This window comes from Culex quinquefasciatus, chromosome 3 (genome assembly GCF_015732765.1).
Source record: "Culex quinquefasciatus strain JHB chromosome 3, VPISU_Cqui_1.0_pri_paternal, whole genome shotgun sequence".
Classification (NCBI taxonomy): Eukaryota; Metazoa; Arthropoda; class Insecta; order Diptera; family Culicidae; genus Culex; species Culex quinquefasciatus.
Window position 1 is genome coordinate 48,049,430 of NC_051863.1, and position 23,816 is coordinate 48,073,245.

General features: G+C 36.9%; 1 protein-coding gene across 3 annotated transcripts in view; it reads right to left on the minus strand.

The window, feature by feature from the left end:
• The window catches only part of LOC6036938 (voltage-dependent calcium channel type A subunit alpha-1), a 72,143-nt gene that overhangs the window by 17,162 nt on the left and 31,165 nt on the right, over positions 1-23,816 (minus strand). For 2 of the 3 annotated variants that reach the window (XM_038260987.1, XM_038260988.1), the window contains exons 2-22: positions 22,387-22,530; positions 22,050-22,322; positions 17,766-17,863; positions 17,054-17,209; positions 13,662-13,891; positions 13,499-13,602; positions 12,967-13,439; positions 11,301-12,153; positions 7,695-8,258; positions 7,482-7,625; positions 7,203-7,404; positions 6,979-7,143; positions 6,745-6,855; positions 6,592-6,675; positions 6,348-6,530; positions 6,192-6,283; positions 2,170-2,320; positions 1,979-2,106; positions 1,708-1,910; positions 1,325-1,643; positions 1,064-1,212 (exon numbers count right to left, since the gene is read on the minus strand). In XM_038260987.1, coding sequence (XP_038116915.1) covers positions 1,064-1,212; positions 1,325-1,643; positions 1,708-1,910; positions 1,979-2,106; positions 2,170-2,320; positions 6,192-6,283; positions 6,348-6,530; positions 6,592-6,675; positions 6,745-6,855; positions 6,979-7,143; positions 7,203-7,404; positions 7,482-7,625; positions 7,695-8,258; positions 11,301-12,153; positions 12,967-13,439; positions 13,499-13,602; positions 13,662-13,891; positions 17,054-17,209; positions 17,766-17,863; positions 22,050-22,322; positions 22,387-22,530 — 4,826 coding nt within the window. The remainder of the gene's footprint in view (positions 1-1,063; positions 1,213-1,324; positions 1,644-1,707; positions 1,911-1,978; positions 2,107-2,169; positions 2,321-6,191; positions 6,284-6,347; positions 6,531-6,591; positions 6,676-6,744; positions 6,856-6,978; positions 7,144-7,202; positions 7,405-7,481; positions 7,626-7,694; positions 8,259-11,300; positions 12,154-12,966; positions 13,440-13,498; positions 13,603-13,661; positions 13,892-17,053; positions 17,210-17,765; positions 17,864-22,049; positions 22,323-22,386; positions 22,531-23,816) is intronic. The other variant, XM_038260989.1, reaches the window with a different exon arrangement.

Genomic DNA, 23,816 nt, shown 5'->3' on the forward strand with positions numbered 1-23,816 from the left:
ATTTTTCTGAGTACATTGACCCTTTATACGACCACAAAGAGTTTAAAATGGAAAAATTAACCTCGCGGTCCTTCTTGACAGAAAAGTTCCTACTTGACAGCTCGTTCCAAGGGGACCATAGTTGATCCATCTAAAAAATGTTATCTAGTCATTTTTTTCTTGCTTTAATATGAAAAAAAAGTGATCAGAAATGGTTTTTGATCGTGTTTTTTACCGTTGTACATAAAAATTGACATAGGGCTTTAGTACCCAATTCCGTAGATTATTCAAAATAAAAAGATTTCAAAAATATGACTTAAAAAGAGCTTGATTGTTTTAAACAAATTGAAATTGTAGATCAAGTATTTAAAAGAATAAACAAGCAAACAGCAAAATACCAAAAATAAAATAGGATAAAATTACAAATTGTAAGGGAAACAGTTTGGTCGATGCAAAATAGATAGGCACTGGCAACGTATGTTTTGAGCTTGCAAACACTGTTTTTTTTTTGCTGGGCGTAAAGGGCGGTTTGTGTCCAGCGCGTTTGGATCTGTCAAACGTCGACCAATCTGTTTCTCTTGACAATCTGTAGATAAAATAACTAACCACTATTCAACCAAATCTACTTGGCAAGTCCCTCGTTCACAGACTAAACCCCCGCACAGACAAGCTACGAGGACAGACACACACACACGCACTGCCTACACACATCACCACCCCGTGCACAGGACGAAATACAAAACTTTCTCTAGGAAAAAGGGACTGGCAAACATCATGCTGCATCAACTACCGGCGATTTTGAGCGATGATGGGCGTGACTGACTGACAACAGGGGACTGGAGTGGATCGTTGACATTTGACTATTTGAGTTCCTGACTCATCTAACAACACTTTCAAACCTTCCGTTCCGGGAGTGTCCTCCTAGCGGTCTGGCCTGGAACCACAGCCAGCTCGAAGGCCGCGTGGCGTTTGTTTTCTTTTTTTAGTTTAGAATTTGTTCAGGAAATTAAATATAGGTACAAGGTTTCGGGTGGGGAATGGAAGTACAAATGTGAAAGGAGTGTGCAAATGCAACAAACAATACCTCTATCGTATCTATAGCGCCCATAATGGTGCCTACCAATTAGGTGATCCCTACGTGCAATTTCCACCACGTTGGACACCGTTTCCGAGAACCCAATGTCGTGATGCATATGTCTTGGGCTAGGTGACCGCTCTAGCGCTGAACCACGTCTACAAAAAAAATTGGATGGAAGAATCGATTAGTTTCGCTAGGGACCTACACAGTTCGGCCGCATGTGGAAGGTAGTTCAAGTAATAACGTTCGTATGCATCAACGTCATACTGTATACTAGGTGACCTGTGGTGGCCGTTCCGGTGGTCGTGTCCTGGGTGCAGATGGCCATCGTCGATGTACGCCTCCTGGATCTCGTGGCTCTTGCGGTCCTGCAGGTCGGGCGCGTCGCATTCCAGCTGCACGCACTTGTTGTTTCGCCACGTCTCCAGCAGCAGGATGCCAGCGTAGATCTTGCCCACGGTCATCTTGCCCGTGTTGAGCATGTCCTTCGGCGGTACCAACAGGTCGATCATTTTCTTCGCCTGAATTGGCCAAATCTGCTTGATCGTCCCCCGCAGTTCGCTGTCCGCCTGGTCCATCTCCTCCGCTGAAAAGCAGTCGATTCGTCAAGCCAACAACACCCTCCTAAACCAACCCCCAAAAACACTCACCAGGTCGCATCTTGATGCTCAAGTTCTCCCGAATCAGCGCAAACAGCGTAGTCGTGAAGCTCACCCGCCCCTCCTCGTCCAGGGGCATGTTCATCCGGGTTAGCTTCTTGTACGCCAACCGGTTCGGACATTTGTTCCCAAAACCTAACGGCGGTGCCATGTTCTTCAGCATGTCAAACATCTCGGTAAAGTGCAGCTTCCCCCTAAAAACGAACACAAAACAAGTCAACACAACTCGCCCACCCCAAACCCTGCCACAGCCACAACTTACGACGCAGACGGATCGTACTCGGCCCAAATCCGGACGAACTCGTCCAGATGATGCGCGCCCAGAATACTGGAGTCCCGCGTCAGGTAGTCAAAGTTGTCCATGATGACGGCGACGAACAAGTTCAACATCTGAGGGGGCAAACAAAACGACCAGTTAGCAGAGGAAAGAATCGCTTTGTAAAGAACACTGACCAGAAACGAGCAGAAAAAGATGAAGGACACAAAGTATCCGTAGGCGAGCGTTGATCCGCACGTTTCGTTGGGCTTGTTGGCGCGTGGGTCGCACGGGCGGCCCTTGAGGCAGGCCAGCATGATGTTCGGCCAGGATTCACCCGTTGCACATCTGTAAAATGTGAGTGGAAATTAAATTAATTCATTGCTATTCATTAAATTAATCCACAAATAGTGTTCATTGAGATCACCAAGTTTAGAAACTTCTAGAAAATCATCAGAATCTTAATTTATTGCTATTGAGTAATTCTCGAGAATTTCGCATTTTTTAGCTTGCTGATTTTGTTTTTTTTTACTGTCCATGCATTCTTTGCATCATCAATTTTCCTTACAAGGTTTCATACAATTTTACGGTCAAACCGAATTGGCATTTGAATATTTGATAACATGTAAGTGATAAGGAGGTTTTTGATCGATTTGGTGTCTTCAGCAAAGTTGTAATACAAGGGATCCCATCCTTTTGACCCCGCGGGCCAGATTGTATTGCAAAAAAGTCAAAGTAGTTATGTCACAGACATAACCGGAATGGCGTAGACTTACGTAAAATTTAGATATGTGGACATGTGGGTTTTCCATATATTAATTTGAAGAATTAGCTATATATATTGGAAGGAACACCCATTCGAACGGCAAAGAGAGGAAAGAAAGAGACGAAGGAATTTTAGCGAGCCGAATGGGGAGGGGAGAGGGGGCATAGGGGTTGGGGGCGAGAGCAGCCTCAGAAAGCTGTGCAATCTGTCGCCCCGAAGACCAAAATTTGTTCCTGAAATTTAAATTCAAATTAGCTCGCTGCCTCGTCCCGGGTGGGACGAGGGCAACTCTTTCAACACTAGAATTTGATGAGACGTAAATCTTTCAGAAGCGCTCGCCGCGAATGCGACGAGCTAGTTGGATGTCCCGATTGTTTAACAACCAAGGCTTGACCCACGAGAGGCTTTTCGGCGGAAGGCAGCAGGCGCGCGCCTCATCTTGTTGATGCCTCGTCCCGGGTGGGACGAGGGATGGGGATTGAAGCACCTCCGAACCACAGCAACCACGAAAGATCCAAACGGTCCGGCCATCGAGAGGCAACTGGCTGACGGTAACGACGAGAAGGCGATGCGCACTTCTTTTCCAGTTCTGGTCCCTCTCTCCTGCTGCTGCTGCTCTGGTCTCTCTCCTGCTGCTCTGGGCTGAGCTTTCCTGCTGCTGCTCTGGTCTCTCTCCTGCTGCTGCTGCTCTGGGCTGAGCTTTCCTGCTGCTGCTGCTGCTGCTGCCGGTCCGACGTCTGAGACGTGAATGATGGAATGGGCTCTGGCGCACGTTCTTATGTATGATTTCGGCCCGCTACTTCCTCCTTTTTCGCGACCGACACTCGGTCGCGTTGCTCAGATGATTTTCCCCTCAAAATAGGTACTTGACATTCCCGTCCGTGAGTGGGAAGCGCTCATTTTGCTTGCAAAATCTCTGCATTTTGAAAACATTTTAAAACATTCAATTGTTTCAATAGTTAAACTATTTTGCCAACAATGAAAGTTTTATAGCAAATTGCTGAATAATTTTCGAATCGAATGGAACATAAATCGTATCGATTCGATTAGAGGGAAGGAAGATATAAGCGTTTGACGGATGACGCAGTAATCCAGGGCCTTCGGCCCGGGTTTTTTGGAATGACACCCCAGTACCTTCGACAAAGACGTAAGTCTACGTCAAAAAAGGTGGGCTGGAAAAGATTATTGATAAAATGTGAAAAAATCAAATATAACAAGTTCATGAAGCTGCGTTGCAAAAAAGTACGATAAATCCTTCAAAATATTGTTTATTTGCTTTATACCAATATTGAACTATATAAAATAATATTAAAACTGTATCTGACAATTGCAATAAAATACCTTGTAAGCACCAACTTAAAAAATATTGAAGCTTCTTAGGACACTACAAATAATTTTAAAGTTTAAGTCGAGGAGGTGCACAACAATAATCATAATCAAACTTCTATATGGAATGATAGTAGTTGAGCAATTCTTTACAAAATCGGCCGATTTCGACCATTTTTGATTTGGCTCAAACTTTGTGGGGGCCTTCCTTACCACCAAAGAAGCCTTTTTGTGTCTATTGTTAACCCATACAAACCTCCATACAATATTGGCAGCTGTTTATACAAAAATGGTACGTAAATATTCGAAAATCTGTAACTTTTCAAGGATTTTTTTGATTGATTCGGTGTCTTGGGCAAAGTTGTAGGTATTGATAAGGACTATTCAGAAAAAATAGGTTAACTGAAAAATAATTACTGATTTTTAAATTAACTTTTTTTTCAAAAAAATAGTTTCTCAAAATCCGCAGTTTTTTTATTTTGTTTTTTTTTATATGTTTTAGGGGACAAAACCCGGCATCTTTTAAGCCATAAAGAAGTATGGACCAACATTTGGCTGACAAGTTATGATTTTTTTTAAATAGTAATTTTTGGAAAAAAAATTCAAGTAAAATCGAATCCAAAAGTATATTATATTTTTTAATAATTTAATTTTGTCCAAAAAATTCCGATTTTTTGTTTTTTTTTAAACAGTGTCCATGATTCCCGAAAATATTTTTTTCGAAAAGTTCAGAAAATTTCCTACAATTTCGTCTAAGAATTGAAGATTGGACCTCTGGTTGCTGAGATACGGCGGATAAAAGAAAAAGAAACAGTCAGACTGTCTGCAGCGTGAAGTTTTATTAAAGAGCTATCTAAGCCCGATCTCACACACACTAGCACACCATTTGTTTTGCTGGCGGGTACAAAATTTAACCTCACTTTTTTTCGTGTACGTACACACAATACATGCGCACGTAGATAACTCTATAGAGTTATCTACGTGCGCATGTATTGCGTGTACGTACACGAAAAAGATTGAGGTTAAATTTTGTACCGCCCAGCAAAACAAATGGTGTGCTAGTGTGCGTGAGCTCGGCCTTAGATAACTCTATTGTTTCAAATTGCGAGCAGTTTTAAATTTTTAGAACTGGCGGAAATGAAACTAGAACACGATGCTCACAACGCGCTTATCTAAATGTTGTTTCAAAAAATGCTTTTAATTGTGTGCGTATGATTATCAACACAGCATCATAGTGTGTGTGTATAAGAAAACGTGGATATCTCTATCGAGAAATTAAAAGTGAGAGTGTGTGCGTGCAACATGGAGTTAAACTTTTCAAAGTGCCATGGTAATCTTCACAGCAACTTCACAGAAAGTTTAACTCCATGTTGCACACACTCTCACTTTTAATTTATCGATATATCTTTTTTTTTTTTGAAACTGAATTCTATTCCAGTTCCAAATCGTCTCACGTTTGAAACAAACTCGTCGAGCAGTTTTATTTCGGTTTCAAAATACTGCTCAAAATATAAAACTGCAACTCCGCGTTGCGGGTGGTCTGTTTCAGTTCTATTTGAAAAATGAAACAGCTAGAACAAAGTAGAGCCGCGTTGCAAGTAGTCTATGTCTCACCCAAAACACTTTAGGGGGGGGGGGGTTATTGTATGGAAATTGTCCACGATGTGGGGGGGGGAGTCATGAGATTACCAAAAAAAGTGTCCACGTGGTTTATGGATGGTCCCCAAACAACTCTCCGTTTTCAATGTTAGCATATGAAACATTCGTGAAATTGTCCGATCTTTTCGAAAGTAATATTTTGATTTTGTTTAATCAAGACTAACATCTCAAAAGGGCATAATATTGAAAAAAAAACTTTCCACAAGAAAACCTAAACTTTTTGCAGCAACAGAAAGTTGAAAAATGCTCGAAATAGCCTCCTGAACACGATAAAAATAAAAAAAAGAAATTAAAAAAAATTAGCATGACAAATTTCAAAATATCGATACAAAATTAATAATAAAATAGGTCAAAAAGTTTAAGTTGGCAGGGTCACAAGACATTTTTTTCAATAAACATTTGTTTTTCTTCATAAGTTATACCAATGAGTTAAAATCAATATTTATCCAGAAAAATAATAAAATTTACCTAAATAGTAACATCAGACCGTCCAAGAACGATCTGAAATTGTTGTGCCGACTGATGGCAGTATCTGGATCTAGCTCTATGTTCCCAAAGACCTGAGAAAAAAAGTTCACAAAATAAGATCAATTAAATTCTCTGACTTCATCAGCAATCACCCACCTGCATCCCGATGATTGCATAGATAAAGAACAGCATCGCAATCAGCAAACATACGTACGGCAGTGCTTTGAAGGATTGAACAAACGTCCACAGCAGAATACGAATCGTGTCACCCTGGCGCAGCAGCTTGATCAGCCGAGCCGCTCGGAACAGTCGCAGAAAACCGACGTTGAAGGAATTTTCCTACAGTTTTTGGAGAGATTTAAAGGCCTGTACCCACTGAGAAGTGGCGAGAATGTCTTACCCAAAGAAGCAAAATTAGTGCGTCCACTATACTGCCGATGACAGTAATCAAATCGAACACATTCCAAGCATCTTTGAAAAAGTTCTGCAAACGAAGAAGTACAAGATCAGAATTGCTGAGTCGTTTCGCCTCGCCAACCGAGGAGTAACTCACCCTGGCGCCAAAGCCGATTATTTTGAGCACCGTTTCCACACTAAACATCCCGGTGAATATCATGTTGAGATACTTCATAAAGTTCTCGAGCTTTTTGTTCTGGTCGTGACACTGCGGAAGCGAGAAGGCACGAAAATAGTAGCGTGTTACTTGTTGTGGGAACCACCCCTCACAAAGGCCATGTGCCACGCCACGCGCATGGGCGGACACGTGCACTCAGAGCGCGGAACTCACCTTCAGCATCAGCAGTAGGGTATTGAACACAATCAGTGACATGATAAAGTACTCGAACGGTGCCGAGACGATGATGCGCCACACGGTGTACTTGAAGCCGGAGTGCTTCGTCGGGATGTACCGCTCGAGCGGGCGCGCTCCGATCGTGAAGTCGATGCAGGATTTCTGGATGGAAACGATACATTCTGTATTGACGTTTTGCCCAAAGCTTTTCGATCTCTCACCTGATTCTTGTCGATTTCGCCGTCCTGCAGCTCGGCCTCGCCCTGCTCCTGGAAGGTGATGATAATCAAGGCAACGAAAATGTTCACGAAGAAGAACGGAAACACGACAAAGTACACGATGTAGAAGATGGACATTTCGATGCGGTAGTTTTGGATTGGTCCCCGGTCCTCGTAGGTAGCTGCCATCGAGTTCTGAAGCACTCTGTGTGTTTGGGAAGAGAGAGATAGAACAAAACGATTAGTGATCCTGCTTGGCCAGCTTGTGTAACGCCTAGTTACTGTGGCCATCCTTCGCCGGTTTGCACCGCAAACAGGGTCAACATGGCGGTCGCGACGTTGTCGTAGTTGAAGTACTGCGTCTTCCACTCGCGCTTCTCCGGTCGCGGCCGGCCGTCCACTTCGTCGAACAGGAAGTAGGATCCTCTGCAAGGCGATAAGAAGTAAGAAGCAGTTATAACCCAAACTTGAAGCGTCAGTTGGTTAGACACTCACTGGCAGTCGATGCTGTTGTGCTTGCTGTCGTCGGTGCAGTAGAAGAACTTGCCGTTGAACAGCTGCACCGCGATGACGGCAAAGATGAACTGAAACAGGATGTACACGATCAGGATGTTGATGACGTTCTTGAGCGAACCGACGACGCAATCGAAGACCGCCTTCAGCTTCGGCACTCGCTTGATGGTTTTCAGCGGTCGCAGCACGCGCAGCACCCGCAGCGACTTGATCGTGGACAGATCGGCGCCGGCGTCCGAACCGCTGATGTCGAACCCGATGCTGACGACGGCGCATCCCACGACCACGGCGTCCATGATGTTCCAAATCTCTCGCAGGTAGCTGCCCGGATGCAGGATCACGCCCAGATCGATCAGCTTGAGCAGCAGTTCGATCGCGAACACGCACGTGAACGCGTAATCCAGGTTGTTGAGCACGATGTTGCGCGGGGCGTCCTCCTGGACGGGGTCCTCGGCGGCCAGCGCGATCGACGACAGCGAGATGACGATCATGATGAAAAAGTCAAAGTACCGCAGGTTCACCACCCAATGGGCCGCGCGGCGCATTCTGGAACGGGAGGAGCGGGGAGGGTTATCAAATGGGTTGCTACAGGTTATGTTGAGAAGATGACGTGGCCAGACATGGCAGATCCTTTCTCCATACATTATGGCGATTTTTTCACATACAAACTTCAAGGGGTTAGAAGGAGAGATTGCGTGGTCAGAATTAGCTCAAATTTCGAATTTAACCTGGTGATGGGTTAATCTTTGATGTTAGGGGGTAGCTCCGAGGAAGCCCGGATTTTATTCTTTGACCCATTCATACTCTGAGCCACTCTGAAACCGATTACAGGTGGAACTAAGGGTTTCAAGAAGAATTTATCATTTCCAGTCTGTCGATTAATTACTCAAATTACTGGGTCAAAATAGTTAAATACATTAATTACATAATAACTTTATACCTCAACAACCCAACCCCGCCTTTAGACGGGCTTCGATTTTGAAAAATCGCCAAAAATCCATTTTCCACCAATTTTTGATCTTTAAAAAGCATTGGATAAAAGAACTCTTAAATTTTTTGAAAATTTATGGGTAGGAAGTTTTACTTGTTTTAAGTGACTTTGTCAATGTTTTCAAAATTGTATTTTTTTAGGGGTCAACTTTGGCAGTGTTTTTTACATTTTCTATATTTTAAGTAAAAAGAAGTATGCAGTAATTTTTTAGTGTCCCAGACTATGCCTCTACGCATTTTTGTACAATTTAAATGATAATAGTGCCATTTTATAGCAAAAACTAAGAAAAACAAGCAAAAATTGAAAAAGTGACTTAAAAACATTATAAAATTAGATAGGCAAAATGTAATGATAGGAGGTGGTAGAATAGGCCAAAACCTACCAAAAACAGACATAAACTAAACAAGATAAATGCAAATTTAAAAAAAAATAACTAAAAATGAAACAAAAAAAACATAAAACAAAGTTTTTCGTAGAACAAAAGTTGCTCAAAATGACCTCCTAAACACGGGAAAAATAAAAAAAAATCGAAAAAAATGTGGCAGTAGATCAAAGTTTTGACGATTTCTTACAACGAAATTTTATAAGACAACGAAAGATAGTGGAATAAAAAAATCGGGTCTTTCCCCTGTACTTGACATCAGGAACGTATAGACAAAGTTTGATCCAAATAAAAAAAGGTGAAGTTCAACTGAGAAAAAACCAAAATGTAGAAAAATATGCGAATTTTAAGCTGATTTTGATTCCAGTTTATGAGTATAAGCCGATTCTAACTACGGACACAAAAATAGTTATTTTGAAATTTTTAGGAAATCTTTAAAAATTACTGCGTTTAAATAAGTTTAGGATTAATTATAAAATGGTAAAATTCTATTCGAATCGTAGCAAATTCTCAATAAGTTTCTGAGACTCGTATTTATAATAAAAGCAAAATTATTTATTGCTATAATAGATTTTTAACAAAAAAAACATGTATTCGTTGAACAACTACAATTTTTAAAATATTTAATTATATTAATTACTCAATGGTTACATTAATTACCCATTAATTAAATTGAATTACTCTGAATACCATTTATTACTATAAAATTAATGAATTACCGAATTATCAGCTAAAAATCAAAATTATAAATAATTATTTGCCAGTCTGAGGCCTTGCTGGAAACCCTTGGGTAGACCCTTGAGGACAGTTCCAAAATATGAGCAATTCCGAAAGTTGGCGACAACCCATTGAATTGGTTTTTTTCAGTGAAGCGTTTGTGTCCCCACTAGCATGTTATTTGCCGTTAAGATAATTGTCAAACTCCAAAACAGTATCAAAAGGTAACACAAGTGCTGAAAAGTTGAAAAAAAATGGAAAAAAGAGCATGAGTCGTACATTTATCCAACTAGGTTCACCGAGTTGGATAAATACGAAGAGTGCTAAAAAAATCAAGTTTTGCAACGAGTTCCATATAACATTTTTTTCAATTCCGAAAAACACCCATTAAGTGAAATTATTAGTCAAATTTTAATGTACTTTATCAATAAATCGTTTAAATCAAAAAAAAAAAATGTTGAAAAGTAAACCTCGTTGGATAAATGTACGACTCGTGCTGAAAAAAAAACTTCTTTTTGCAACTTGTTGCATAAACTACTATTTCAGTACTGTTATTCTTGGCGATGAAAAGTAAACCGTTTGGTCAAGTGAGAACTAAATTGCAAAAATGTTGATTTAAAAATATGGTGGGCAAAACCGCTCTTTTTTAGGAGCCGCTCATTTTCGTTCGCTCATTAAAAAGAGCCGCTCTTTTGAACGGTTCTTTCGCTCTTTTTCAGAATATGGATGAAAAGGATATTTTTTAAGAACGGTATGATTTTTAAAGCTATTTCACATTGGAATTAGCTAGAAAAAAACTAAAAACGAGAAGATGCCTTTGAAAACCATAGGTCTTGGCGGTCTCTATGTCTACATTTGTACTCGAACCTAAACGTTCGAATAATTGAATGGTATCCAAACTTAAATCTTGGATTTTGTAGAAATTTCTGCTAACTTTAAAATTGTGTTATTTTCCGCCAAAATTGAACTAATGCTGATATTTTATTTAGTGAAAATATTCTGTTAACTCTATTCTTTATTCTGATTTGATCGATAAGTTCTATAAACGCTGAAGTTTATTAGGGCAAGAGGATTTAATTTTTTTTCCAAAATCTCTAAGCTATTTATTAGAGTTTTGGTAGTAATTCATAAGTTCAAATTTAACACTACAACTTGTTGGAAATTCAATAAATTTTATTTATAACAAGTTTAAAAAATATTCCATAGTGAGCCGAGACCGGAGTTTAAAAAAGAACCGAGGTTCTTTTTTTGTGAGTCATGGTTCGTTCGCTCTTTTTAATGAATCGGCTCTTTGAGCGGCTCGCTCTTTTTTGCCCACCTCTAACTCATACCAAATTTAAATGTGATCATCTTACAAGTATGTAACCCCGTAAGGCACTCACACAATCACCGTCGAGTGATTTCAGTGCATATCTTTCGTAACGATGAAATTATCTATGACATCGCGAGGGCAAGGCAATACCATGTCTGGAAAATAATAGAAGGGGGAAGGACTTACGGATTGGTGGACGAAAAGATGAACATGCAAGAGTACGGCAGCATCGGTTTCGGCCCCTCGGCCTGTTCCTCCTCCTCCGCTTCCTTTTTTTCTTCCTCCTTCTTGGCTTCCTTTTCCTTCTCCGCCTCGATCTCCTCCGCAGTCGGAGTGCCTTCTTTGGCTTTTTGCAGTGCCTCCATCTCCTTCTCCAGTTCCATCTGCTGTTTTTCCTTGTCTCGTTCCTGCTGCTGCTCTTCTGCTGCGGTTAGTTCTTGTGCGTTCGCCAAATTATCGACAGCGATAGCCAAGAATACGTTCAGCAGGGTGTAGTTACCGAACAGTGTAAGGATGATAAAGTAGAGCGAGTAGATCATCCCGCTATCGTGTCCACCCTGTGAGTTGATGCCGAGGTACATGACCTCGTTCCAATCTTCACCGGTCAGGATCTGGAACACGGTGAGCAGTGCGATGGTGAACGTGTTAAAGTTCGTCGGCGGTGTGCCCTCGGGCAGGATGAACTGTCCCCCGAACAGCTGCATTCCGAGCAGCGCGAAGATCAGTATGAACAGAAAGAGCAAAAACAGCAACGAGATAATGGATCGCATCGAACTGAGCAAAGAGATGACCAAGTTACGTAGCGAGGACCAATACTTGGTGACCTTGAAGATGCGCAGCAACCGGAGGGCTCGCAACACGGAAATACCGAAGGAACCCTCTTTGTAGGCAGACCAAACCACCTCGAAGATTGAACCAGCGATAACAATGCAATCGAACCGGTTGAAGGCCGACTCGAAATAGATGCGTGGTCCGAGCGCATACATCTTGATTAACATCTCGCACATGAATAAGCCTAGGAACACAAATTCGGCGTAGTCTAGAACAAGAACAAGAACGGGGTCGGTTAGAACTACAGCACTACGAGGTTACAGGGAGGTGGGTGGTGGGGTTGGAGGTTAGGTGTGGTAGTACAGCATTCACAGCGCAATGTGACGGATGGTGAGCGCGCGCAAAAATAGACACAGGAAGCAGCAGCAGAGTTCCCTGCGCAGAGATTCCCGTTACCTTCAGGAAGGAGAGAAAGATAGACAGAGCTTCTGAGGCTAAAAGAACACAAAACATTTATTTATTCCGGGGGTGTAACTAAAGAGAACGAAAGTAAACGTTAGCTACTGCTAGAGAGAGAGATATGGAGAAATCGTCTACTTGGGAACTTGGACCAGTAATTGTTCTGCAAACTAAAGAGAAACATCGCTAACGTAACATCTACGGGTCTACGGGGTTGAGGTGGACCATCACCAACACCGACAGGAAGCATCCCTCGGTTGATCGTGCTCTGTGAGACGGCGAAAACTCTTCCGGTGACGGCACTCTCCGCAAAATGTCCTCACCGTTAGCACGATAGCAAGCGTTAGCAAGTTTTGGCTCTCACAAAGCGGGACATAAGCAAGCACCGGGCATCCGGACACTTCGTGTCGATGAGGAACCGCAAGTCGGTCACCTTCGCGTCGATGGCTACAGTTATGTTGGTGTGCAAAACAAACAATTCACTACTAGGCAATGAGGAAATATACGCAAGAGGTGGTGAAATATACACGGTGGTGTTAGCTCACACATGATGACAATCCACTGAGAGACCATGAAGGTGAAGCCATCCGCGAGGCTGGCTGGCCGGCTGGCCGGTACTTACATAAAAATAGCGACAACCAGTTCGGTTGCCCGTAGTGTTCGACGGCCACGCAGATGGTGTTCAGAAACACCAGCACGATCACGAACCAGTAGAACCACTGCGTCTTGACGGTGTGCCGGATGCCGTACCGGAAACGCTTCTCCGCCCGCCAGAAGCCCGACTTGGCGGGCTTTTTCTCCTTCTTCAGGATGCCCTCGTCGCCGGACTCGGTGGTCGCTTCTTCGTCGTCCGTCTCGGAAGACTTGGATTTGCCGAGGGTTTTCAGCTTTTTCCGCTTGGCGGCCGCCTTCTTGCGGGCTTCCATTATGTACATGCGCTCCTCTTCCGTGGTTCGGTCCTCCGCCAGGATGATCTCCTCGGCTTTGCAGATCCACTCGACGAACCCGTTCAGCTCCTTCTCGAGCTGCTGCTGGCGGCGCAACTTCAGGAACTCCTGCCGGTTCTCCACCTTTTCTCGCTCTCGGGCAAACTCACTGAAAGATCGAGAAGATCGTTAATCGTGAGGATCATAGCCGTCTACAGGGATACCTACCCGCTGAGCACACCGAGAACTAAGTTGAGCATGAAAAACGAACCAATAATAATCAAAGGCACAAAATATACCCAATTGAAGGTTGAGCCTAAAGCATCATTGGTCTGAAACGGAATTACAGAAACATTAGATACTGAACTCCACTCCAACCAGAAGCGCTTACCCAATACATGGTGGACGTCCAGCCCTCCATCGTGATGCACTGGAACACGGTCAGCATCGCGAAGCCGATGTTGTCAAAGTTCGTGATGCCAAAGTTCGGGCCCTCCCATTGCTCGATGCAGGCGCTCTCGTTGTGGTTGCACAGGTGCACCCCCGCCGGCAGCTCGACGTTCATCGTGTCGTCGTCGTCGTAACAGGGCGTCGGCATGTCGCCCTCCTCAACAATTTCAACTGGGGCGCGCGGGATGATGGTGGAAGGGTTAGGTTATGGTTTTTTTTTTAAAGAAGCCAATTCATGTTGCAAGATTGGTAGTACCTCTAACATTGAATGGATGGTGACAACAACTGTTTTGGAATCCTTAATTTGAGCCTAACACATTATCCTCCGACTTTCTCGCTGTCGATCATCGATTTCATTTCCTTTAAATCTTTAAATCTTTAAATCTTTAAATCTTTAAATCTTTAAATCTTTAAATCTTTAAATCTTTAAATCTTTAAATCTTTAAATCTTTAAATCTTTAAATCTTTAAATCTTTAAATCTTTAAATCTTTAAATCTTTAAATCTTAAATCTTTAAATCTTAAATCTTTAAATCTTTAAATCTTTAAATCTTTAAATCTTTAAATCTTTAAATCTTTAAATCTTAAATCTTTAAATCTTTAAATCTTTAAATCTTTAAATCTTTAAATCTTTAAATCTTTAAATCTTTAAATCTTTAAATCTTTAAATCTTTAAATCTTTAAATCTAAATCTTTAAATCTTTAAATCTTTAAATCTTTAAATCTTTAAATCTTTAAATCTTTAAATCTTTAAATCTTTAAATCTTTAAATCTTTAAATCTTAAATCTTTAAATCTTTAAATCTTTAAATCTTTAAATCTTTAAATCTTTAAATCTTAAATCTTTAAATCTTTAAATCTTTAAATCTTTAAATCTTTTAAATCTTTAAATCTTTAAATCTTTAAATCTTTAAATCTTTAAATCTTTAAATCTTTAAATCTTTAAATCTTTAAATCTTTAAATCTTTAAATCTTTAAATCTTTAAATCTTTAAATCTTTAAATCTTTAAATCTTTAAATCTTTAAATCTTTAAATCTTTAAATCTTTAAATCTTTAAATCTTTAAATCTTTAAATCTTTAAATCTTTAAATCTTTAAATCTTTAAATCTTTAAATCTTTAAATCTTTAAATCTTTAAATCTTTAAATCTTTAAATCTTTAAATCTTTAAATCTTTTCTTTAAATCTTTAAATCTTTAAATCTTTAAATCTTTAAATCTTTAAATCTTTAAATCTTTAAATCTTTAAATCTTTAAATCTTAAATCTTTAAATCTTTAAATCTTTAAATCTTTAAATCTTTAAATCTTAAATCTTTAAATCTTTTAAATCTTTAAATCTTTAAATCTTTAAATCTTTAAATCTTTAAATCTTTAAATCTTTAAATCTTTAAATCTTTAAATCTTTAAATCTTTAAATCTTTAAATCTTTAAATCTTTAAATCTTAAATCTTAAATCTTTAAATCTTTAAATTCTAAATTTAAATCTTTAAATCTTTAAATCTTTAAATCTTTAAATCTTTAAATCTTTAAATCTTTAAATCTTTAAATCTTTAAATCTTTAAATCTTTAAATCTTTAAATCTTTAAATCTTTAAATCTTAAATCTTTAAATCTTAAATCTTTAAATCTTTAAATCTTTAAATCTTTAAATCTTTAAATCTTTAAATCTTTAAATCTTTAAATCTTTAAATCTTTAAATCTTTAAATCTTTAAATCTTTAAATCTTTAAATCTTTAAATCTTTAAATCTTTAAATCTTTAAATCTTTAAATCTTTAAATCTTTAAATCTTTAAATCTTTAAATCTTTAAATCTTTAAATCTTTAAATCTTTAAATCTTTAAATCTTTAAATCTTTAAATCTTTAAATCTTTAAATCTTTAAATCTTTAAATCTTTAAATCTTTAAATCTTTAAATCTTTAAATCTTTAAATCTTTAAATCTTTAAATCTTTAAATCTTTAAATCTTTAAATCTTTAAATCTTTAAATCTTTAAATCTTTAAATCTTTAAATCTTTAAATCTTTAAATCTTTAAATCTTTAAATCTTTAAATCTTTAAATCTTTAAATCTTTAAATCTTTAAATCTTTAAATCTTTAAATCTTTAAATCTTTAAATCTTTAAATCTTTAAATCTTTAAATCTTTAAATCTTTAAATCTTTAAATCTTTAAATCTTTAAATCTTTAAATCTTTAAATCTTTAAATCTTTAAATCTTTAAATCTTTAAATCTTTAAATCTTTAAATCTTTAAATCTTTAAATCTTTAAATCTTTAAATCTTTAAATCTTTAAATCTTTAAATCTTTAAATCTTTAAATCTTTAATCTTTAAATCTTTAAATCTTTAAATCTTTAAATCTTTAAATCTTTAAATCTTTAAATCTTTAAATCTTTAAATCTTTAAATCTTTAAATCTTTGAATCTTTGAATCTTTAAATCTTTAAATCTTTAAATCTTTAAATCTTTGAATCTTTAAATCTTTAAATCTTTAAATCTTTAAATCTTTAAATCTTTAAATCTTTAAATCTTTAAATCTTTAAATCTTTAAATCTTTAAATCTTTAAATCTTTAAATCTTTAAATCTTTAAATCTTTAAATCTTTAAATCTTTAAATCTTTAAATCTTTAAATCTTTAAATCTTTAAATCTTTAAATCTTTAAATCTTTAAATCTTTAAATCTTTAAATCTTTAAATCTTTAAATCTTTAAATCTTTAAATCTTTAAATCTTTAAATCTTTAAATCTTTAAATCTTTAAATCTTTAAATCTTTAAATCTTTAAATCTACTAACCGATAAATCGTTTAAAAATATCCATTCAAATTAACCTGTTTCGCCGATTGATTTTTTTTAATTTTCTCTATACCATAGAGTAAATTTGAAAGAATTTGAATTTTTCACAGAATATAAAAAAACTCAAAATCATCGATTGGACTCCACATTTCACATTTTTTACTTTTCTTTGAATTTTTTTCTTAAAATAATTTTAACTGGAATCTTGTTAAACATTTCAATAAATTATGTTATAAGTCATTCTGATTTGACCTTTTGAAAACATTCCAACCAGATATGTTGAAACATTTCAATTGATCATATTGAAATATTTCAAATTTTCCAATAAAAAAACACTTAATATTTAGATCATCAGTTTTAACGTTACGAAAATTTTACCTTTTCATATTTAAAAAATTACATTTTTTTTCTACGTAATCGCTGTACGTTTGTTGTTTCACACTGGTTTTGTACAGAGGAGAGTCCAAACAATCTCCATAATTTTTTAGTCACATTCAATGTCAGAGGTCTTTAATTTGGGTACATTTTATACGGCTGGAACTCATACTTACAGGCATCTTCTAAGCTATAACAACTTTTGTGCAAAGCACCCGAGTAAAATTCTAATCCTATAATTGCGAATATAACGATTGCAAACAAGACCAACAGTCCGATCTGTAGCAACGGAGCCATGGCTTTGATGATGGACTTCAGCACAACTTGTAGACCTTGGAGGGAGGTGGGAGGGAAGACAAATAAGACGATTAGCAGGGGTCACTTCGGTAAGGGAAAGCCGTGCGGAACTGAAAAAATAAACATCTAATTAAAAACCAGTAAATATGGGTCAGCTAAGAGAACTCAAACGCGCAGCAAAAACTCAAGTACTATATAGTACAGGTGCATTTCTAGTGAGTATACATTTTGTAACTAAAATTGCAACAAAATCAACAACTACAGCTACGGGTAGCTATCGAAAACGGGATGAGATGAACGCAAAACTAGTGTGCTAGTGAAATAGTATACAAACTTTGAGATGATGAATAACCCAAGAAGATTAAGAAAAAATCAGAACGCAAAAACAGGGCTGTGGAGTCGGAGTCGGTTGAGATTGTACTCTTTGACGACAAGTTAGAAGTCAGTGTCGGAGTCGGTGTCTACAAGTCTCGATACGTCGGCGGTGAAGTCCAAAAAAATATCCAACTCCACAGCCCTGCTCAAAAAACTTGGCAGGGGGGCCGAGAGCTGGAACTCGCCCCCCGAGCCACCCAAGACTATTCTACTCACTAGGAACTCCAGAAACTAATTTCAACGGTCGTAACACACGAATCGACCTTAACGTTCTCAGATCTACATCGAGCGGAAGAGGGAGCAACGTGACGAGCCTATAAAAGACGCGCGAAAACGGAACGGGTGTCAGAATTGGGTTTCGGTAGAGTGTAGAAGGTTAAATCGGTTGGTAAAGTTACTCCTGAAGCCTGGAGATCGTCCTCGCACTAGGCCTAACGCGAGGTCTGCTAGATTGGTATTGGTATTTGCCTACGTTTGCTTCTGGTTTAACTGACTACGGCGCGGAGGAAGCGTTTAACTGGTCCCTTTATATACACTTACGCTATGTTTATATAGTTTTTTTTATTGACTAACACACACAGAGACACACGCAAATTAAAACGGGCGTAAGAAGCGAACTTAGTTTGTTTCGAAAAGTTTAAAATTATATTTTTTTTAAAAGAAAACAACGTTGACATAACCTAGCAAAGAATCAAACCCACAAGTTGGTTAAATGATAATGAAATTGCGAAGGTTTGGAATGTTGGTACAACCTTGGTTTGAGTTATGGAACGAATCAGTGAGATCCCGAAAACTCAAACAAATTTGCATCAGAAATCTGATTGGGACAGGGTTGATCTCTTGCCTAATATCTTGCCTTGAATTTTAGTAAAACAGATTTTTATTTTTTAAACTCCTCTTAAAAACAAATATGATTTTTTTTTCTTTCGCAAATATTGTGTAGGAAGCATAATAATGATTTAAATCTATCAAGTTACCAGCATAAAAATTAAATATAAAATTAGCTTGGAAGATCAAATATATACAAGACACACAAAACATTATGATAATATTAATCAGGGAATGGAGACAGATTTTGTATAAAAAATGAGTAATTTTATATCGAAAACGAAGTTGACTTTATAGCTGTCGGCCACCATTGCTAGTACCAACCACTAGTGTCTTCCTTTTTAACTACAAGGACTTCGCCGCCCTGGGCTCCTAAGTGTACTAGAGTATGGCACGGAGCGACGGCGCCGAATACCCATATTTACACAAAGAATTTTAGAGCGCCCGCCGCGGGATTCGAACCAGCAACCTCTGGATTGTGAGCCAGTGCGCGGTCCGATTGATCCACACGGGCGGGGTATATCAGGAACTGGTAAATTTACATCAGGTTCACATTTTTTAGGTTAAATTACACAAAAAACAGGTAAGTTATCTTTTTTTGTGTATGTGGTTGATGCCTTCCTCACTCCTAACCAATAAAGCGCCAAAGAACAAGTTTGTAAATAATTTTTATCTGAATTATGAACTCTTTGGAAACTCCGAAAAATCGGTATTTGGTTTGATACCAACTTAGTTGAACTAAGTCGTTTAGTAAGTCTTTTGATTGCCTATCCGAACATTCGATTATGGATCCGGAAATTATACTTGAATTAATGTGTTGAAAAATAAAGTTTCATAGAAAAAGACAAAAATGTAATCTCGCTGATGTAATTTTACTCAGATTCTAATGTTAAATTTTCATCTTTTTCGATATGATTTACCTTTTTACCCAATTGTTTCAAAATGTTTTGAATGACACATTAAAATATGCAAATTTACACATTGTAGAGGTAATTTAAAAAAAAAATCTATCACAAAATCCATTGACATTCCATTATTTCTATAACCATGTTATTTTTAAAATGCGTTAGTAAAATTTCTTTTCGTGTTTTGTGAATGCGTAAGTAACATATATTTTTTTCAAATAATACCTTTTACTTTTTACATCACCGTAATTCATTTCAATATCAAATAGCTGAATGATGGATCATGGATATTTTCTCTGTTACCGAAAATTGCATAATTTTGGCCACTCGCGATTCCCGCAATAAATCTTCGGAATTGCTGGGTATTTTCATATAAATTCTTGTTAAAATATGTAATATTCAACCTTTAATTTTTCAACCTTCCAAAATTGTTTTTTTTACTATCCAAGCTTTTCTGTTTCCAATCCGGGGTTGTTATTTCAAATTGTTCAAAGATCTTTTTTTAATTAAATAATATATTAAATCAAGTCTTCAAACACACCTTTTGTCTTTTTGAAGATGATGAAATTAAAAGAAAATATAAATTGATGTAAATTTACATCGATTAATACGTGAACCATTTCTCAACCTTTCAAAATTATTTTTTTTACTGTACAAATTTATCTGTTTCCAATCTTGGGTAGACATTTCAAATTGTTCAAAAAATGTTTTTTAAACTCAATAATATATTTATTTCAATTTCAATTCGGTTTTATTGGTGAATAATCAAGATACAATAAGTGCTTTTGAGGTACATAACAGAGTTTTGGAGATCCTTTCAGCTGTGTGTTATATCATAATCCATTTTGGAACAATTATTGCTTGTAAATAAAGGTGTCACCAAGAGTAAGAAAAAATTAAAAAAAAACTTACTGAGTTTAAAAAAAAACTTACTGAGTTTTAAAAAAAAACTTACTGAGAATAATATATTTAAAATAATCCTCAAACACATCTTTTGCCTTTTCGAAGTTGATTTCATTTCAAGAAAATATTGTTCATAGCAATAGGCACGAACAAATTAAATTTTTATTTGTTTCTTATTTCTGATCAAGGTCTGTACAGAGGAGCCAGAAAAAAGCTTTTTTTCGATATTAATCAAGCCTGGTTTGCAAAAAGTATAAAAATGCTTAATACATTATGACAGTTAAATTGCAGTTACAAATTTGCAAAATATCAATGAATTCAGGAAAATATGCTATTTCCTGAAATCAAACGGTTTTTTTTCCAAATTGTGCAACCGAAATTCAAAACATACAACAAGATTTTATTAAGTTAAAATTTCATAAATTATTATTATACAAAGTATTCAAAATAGTTAACAATCGATATAACAAGTATTTTTATATTGAAAATTAAAAAAAAATGAGTGCTCATTTCTTTTGCTCCATATTTTTTGGGGAATTTTATAGGAAGAAGACCAAAAATTAAATTTGTTTTCTGTTGGCCAAAGAAACTTCTAACAGAAAATCAAATTCTAAAAACTTGATTTACGATTTTATTACGCGTTTCCGGTAATTTCTGTAAAATAAAAAATTAAACTATCAATCTTAGTGTAATTAAAATCTCGAGAAATGTTACACTGTAATGAGACAAGTTCAATCATATAGTGAACAAAATTTTGGAACTTGAAATAATAGTTTGATTCAAATCTTTTAACTTTAAAATCTGTTTAAAAAAAATATTAAAAGAACTCTAAACATTTTGTCAGATTTAAACAAATTCAGGCACATAATGTGGTAATTTTTTTCATATTTAGTTTAGTTTTAGATCCAATTAACCAAAGGCTGGTGCAAAATATTATAAACCATGATATTCGATAAAAGATATTTCGAAAAGTGTTGTGTTCAGCTCGCCCGAATAAACACTATTTTAAACCGTATATCTTATTATTAAATGTAATAAAATTTTGATCTTGAGAAATTATTTTTTATAATTTAAGATAGACTCATTGATTGAAAACAAATCACGGAAATCAATTGATGAGTGACTACATTTTGGATGAAGTCGAGTGTATACAACTTCACATGAACAACAAATCAATAGGAGAAATCGCGAAATTTATCAAACTACAGGGTTTGAGGACATCGTACATAGATCTCATATCACGTTTCGGCCGGTTACGCGTGATCGAATGTGATGCACCAAATTCGGTTGGATCTATGTGATGTTGGATTAATATACAATTTAGTTACATCTACTGGTTAAGAAACTATTTTAACTCTAGTCAAAATTTGGTGTTTTTTTTTCGTTCTAGTGGCGTGCCTTGAACGTTTGAACTGGTGCTTCCAAAATGGTTTGAATGTTTTCAAAATGTTTTTTTTTTGTTATGTTCAAAAATGACGTCATTCCATATTATACTTTTTTGTGGGTGGGTACTTTCAACTGTTTAAAAACAAAAATGAACGAACTTAGTGAACAAAATATACCTCGTTTTTTGTGTTGGTTCAACTGCAAACTGAAAAATAATTGAAAATAAAAAAACCATGCACTGCTTCCTATCGCAACTGTTCCGGCTAGCCCGACTGTACGGAAATCCACTTCAACTTCAGCTTGCCTACGGTTTCTAGCTTTGCCTAAAAATTACACACACTCGATTCATATAGATATATTTTTTAGTTTGGTTAAAGAAAGTCATCAGCTATGATATACACGAAAACATATTTATATAGGTAGGTTTGGCATTTGCAAGGTTAGACAAAAAAAAACCCGCGGCCCCGGTAGCTCTTACCCCGTGAACACCACGAAAAAGTCCATCATGTTCCAGATGTTGCGCAGGTACGAGTCGGTGTGCAGCACCAGCCCGAGGGCCACGATCTTGAGGGCGGCCTCGATCGTGAAGATGCACAGGAAGTAGCTTTCGGTCAGTTCGAGCTTCTGCGCCAGCACCGTCTTGTCCCCGTGGGGCAGATGCTCCTCCAGGGCCAGCACGACGCAGTTGGCGATGATTGTCAGCAGCACGGCGTACTCGAACGGGGGCCATTCGATGATGAACTTGGTTAGTCTAAAAGCAAAATAAGGATATTTTTAGTGCAGAGTCAAAATTCAAAACCCCAATTAAAAAGTACCTCCTGATGAAGTTATCCTCGGCGAAGATGAACAGCGACGAGGGCCCGGGCGGGGGTGGCCCCGTCCGGTGCCTCGGGCTGCCCTTTTTGCCCTTTTTGGGGCCCATTTTTGCCCCGTCCGGCGCCTCCTGAGACGCTGCTAGCCTGAAAAAGGAAGCAAAAGAAAATGAAATGTTAAAAGATGTTCCATTAGCGGGAAGCGAAAGCAAAAGATATTTTAAAACGGGACATCCTTCATCGAAGATGATGTCCCTTTCGTGGCAAATTAAATGCATTGTCTTCAGCTGTTTTCTTCTGTTGCCAAAGCTGGATAAATTGATGATTTAAAAGCTTTTCAAGATACAATATGTTTGGATTTGAGTTGTTTAATCTGGCAAAGATAAATAAATTTAATAAAATTGGTAAAACTCAGAATGGTCCTTGAATAAAACGAAATTGAGCGATTTCAAGTCAAATCAGGAATTTTTCTGGGACTTTTGTTCGCAACCCTCTCCAATTTCAATGAAACTTGTTATCCCAGGCTTATATAAGCCATTTTTGTGTATATGGAGCCAGCTGCACTCGAAAATGACATTTGAGAAGGGCGTATGTTACTTAAGTATTGTTGTACTTCGTAATTTTAAAATTGCTGTGTCTCGAAGCCGTTGCGTCCAGCCATGCCAGATATACAGATTGATCTGTATTTTACAGAATTTTCGATTCCAAAATCCCATGTACAGATTTTTTTCAAAATGGTTATATTTGAAAGTTTCAACAATTTAATAATAATTTTTTGCTTTAATATGATTTAAAAGCTTAAATCTGTTATTAAAAATTTTAAAATGTCCTCTATGGCTTCGAATTCGACATGATACAGATAAAATACAGATTTATTTTCAAGAAAATACAGATCTCCAAAAAAATAATCTGTCAACGTTGGTTGCATCGTATCAAAAAAGACAAACTTGTAGAAAATGGTACGAGCTTTCTGAAAAAATACACTGAAAGAAAAATACACGCCAAATCTAGTTTTTTTTTTCTATTTTTAAGTTTAAAAGTTAAATTTTAAGGTGATGTCTCGATTTTTTTTCGTTTAAAAAGGTTTATAAAATTTAACAATGGTTTCTCTTCAATTGTCGAATAAGGTAGTCTTGGACCACTTTTTAATTTAATTTGTTTTATTATTTATGTATTCCCGAAAAAAAAATATTTCCCGTTTTACAAATTTACAAATTTCCCGGGAATTCCCGAAATTCAAGCGGAAGTATACATTTTCCTAGCTTTTGGCACCAATGTTTTGAAATATACAAAAAAAATTATAATGAGAAAATTTAATTTGATATTATTCATTTCAGTCTACTGTAACTATTGAACTGTAAAACATTAAATTTCATGTCAAGGTTTAACTCAAATAATATTTATTTCTAAAATATGCACAAATGAGTGAAGAT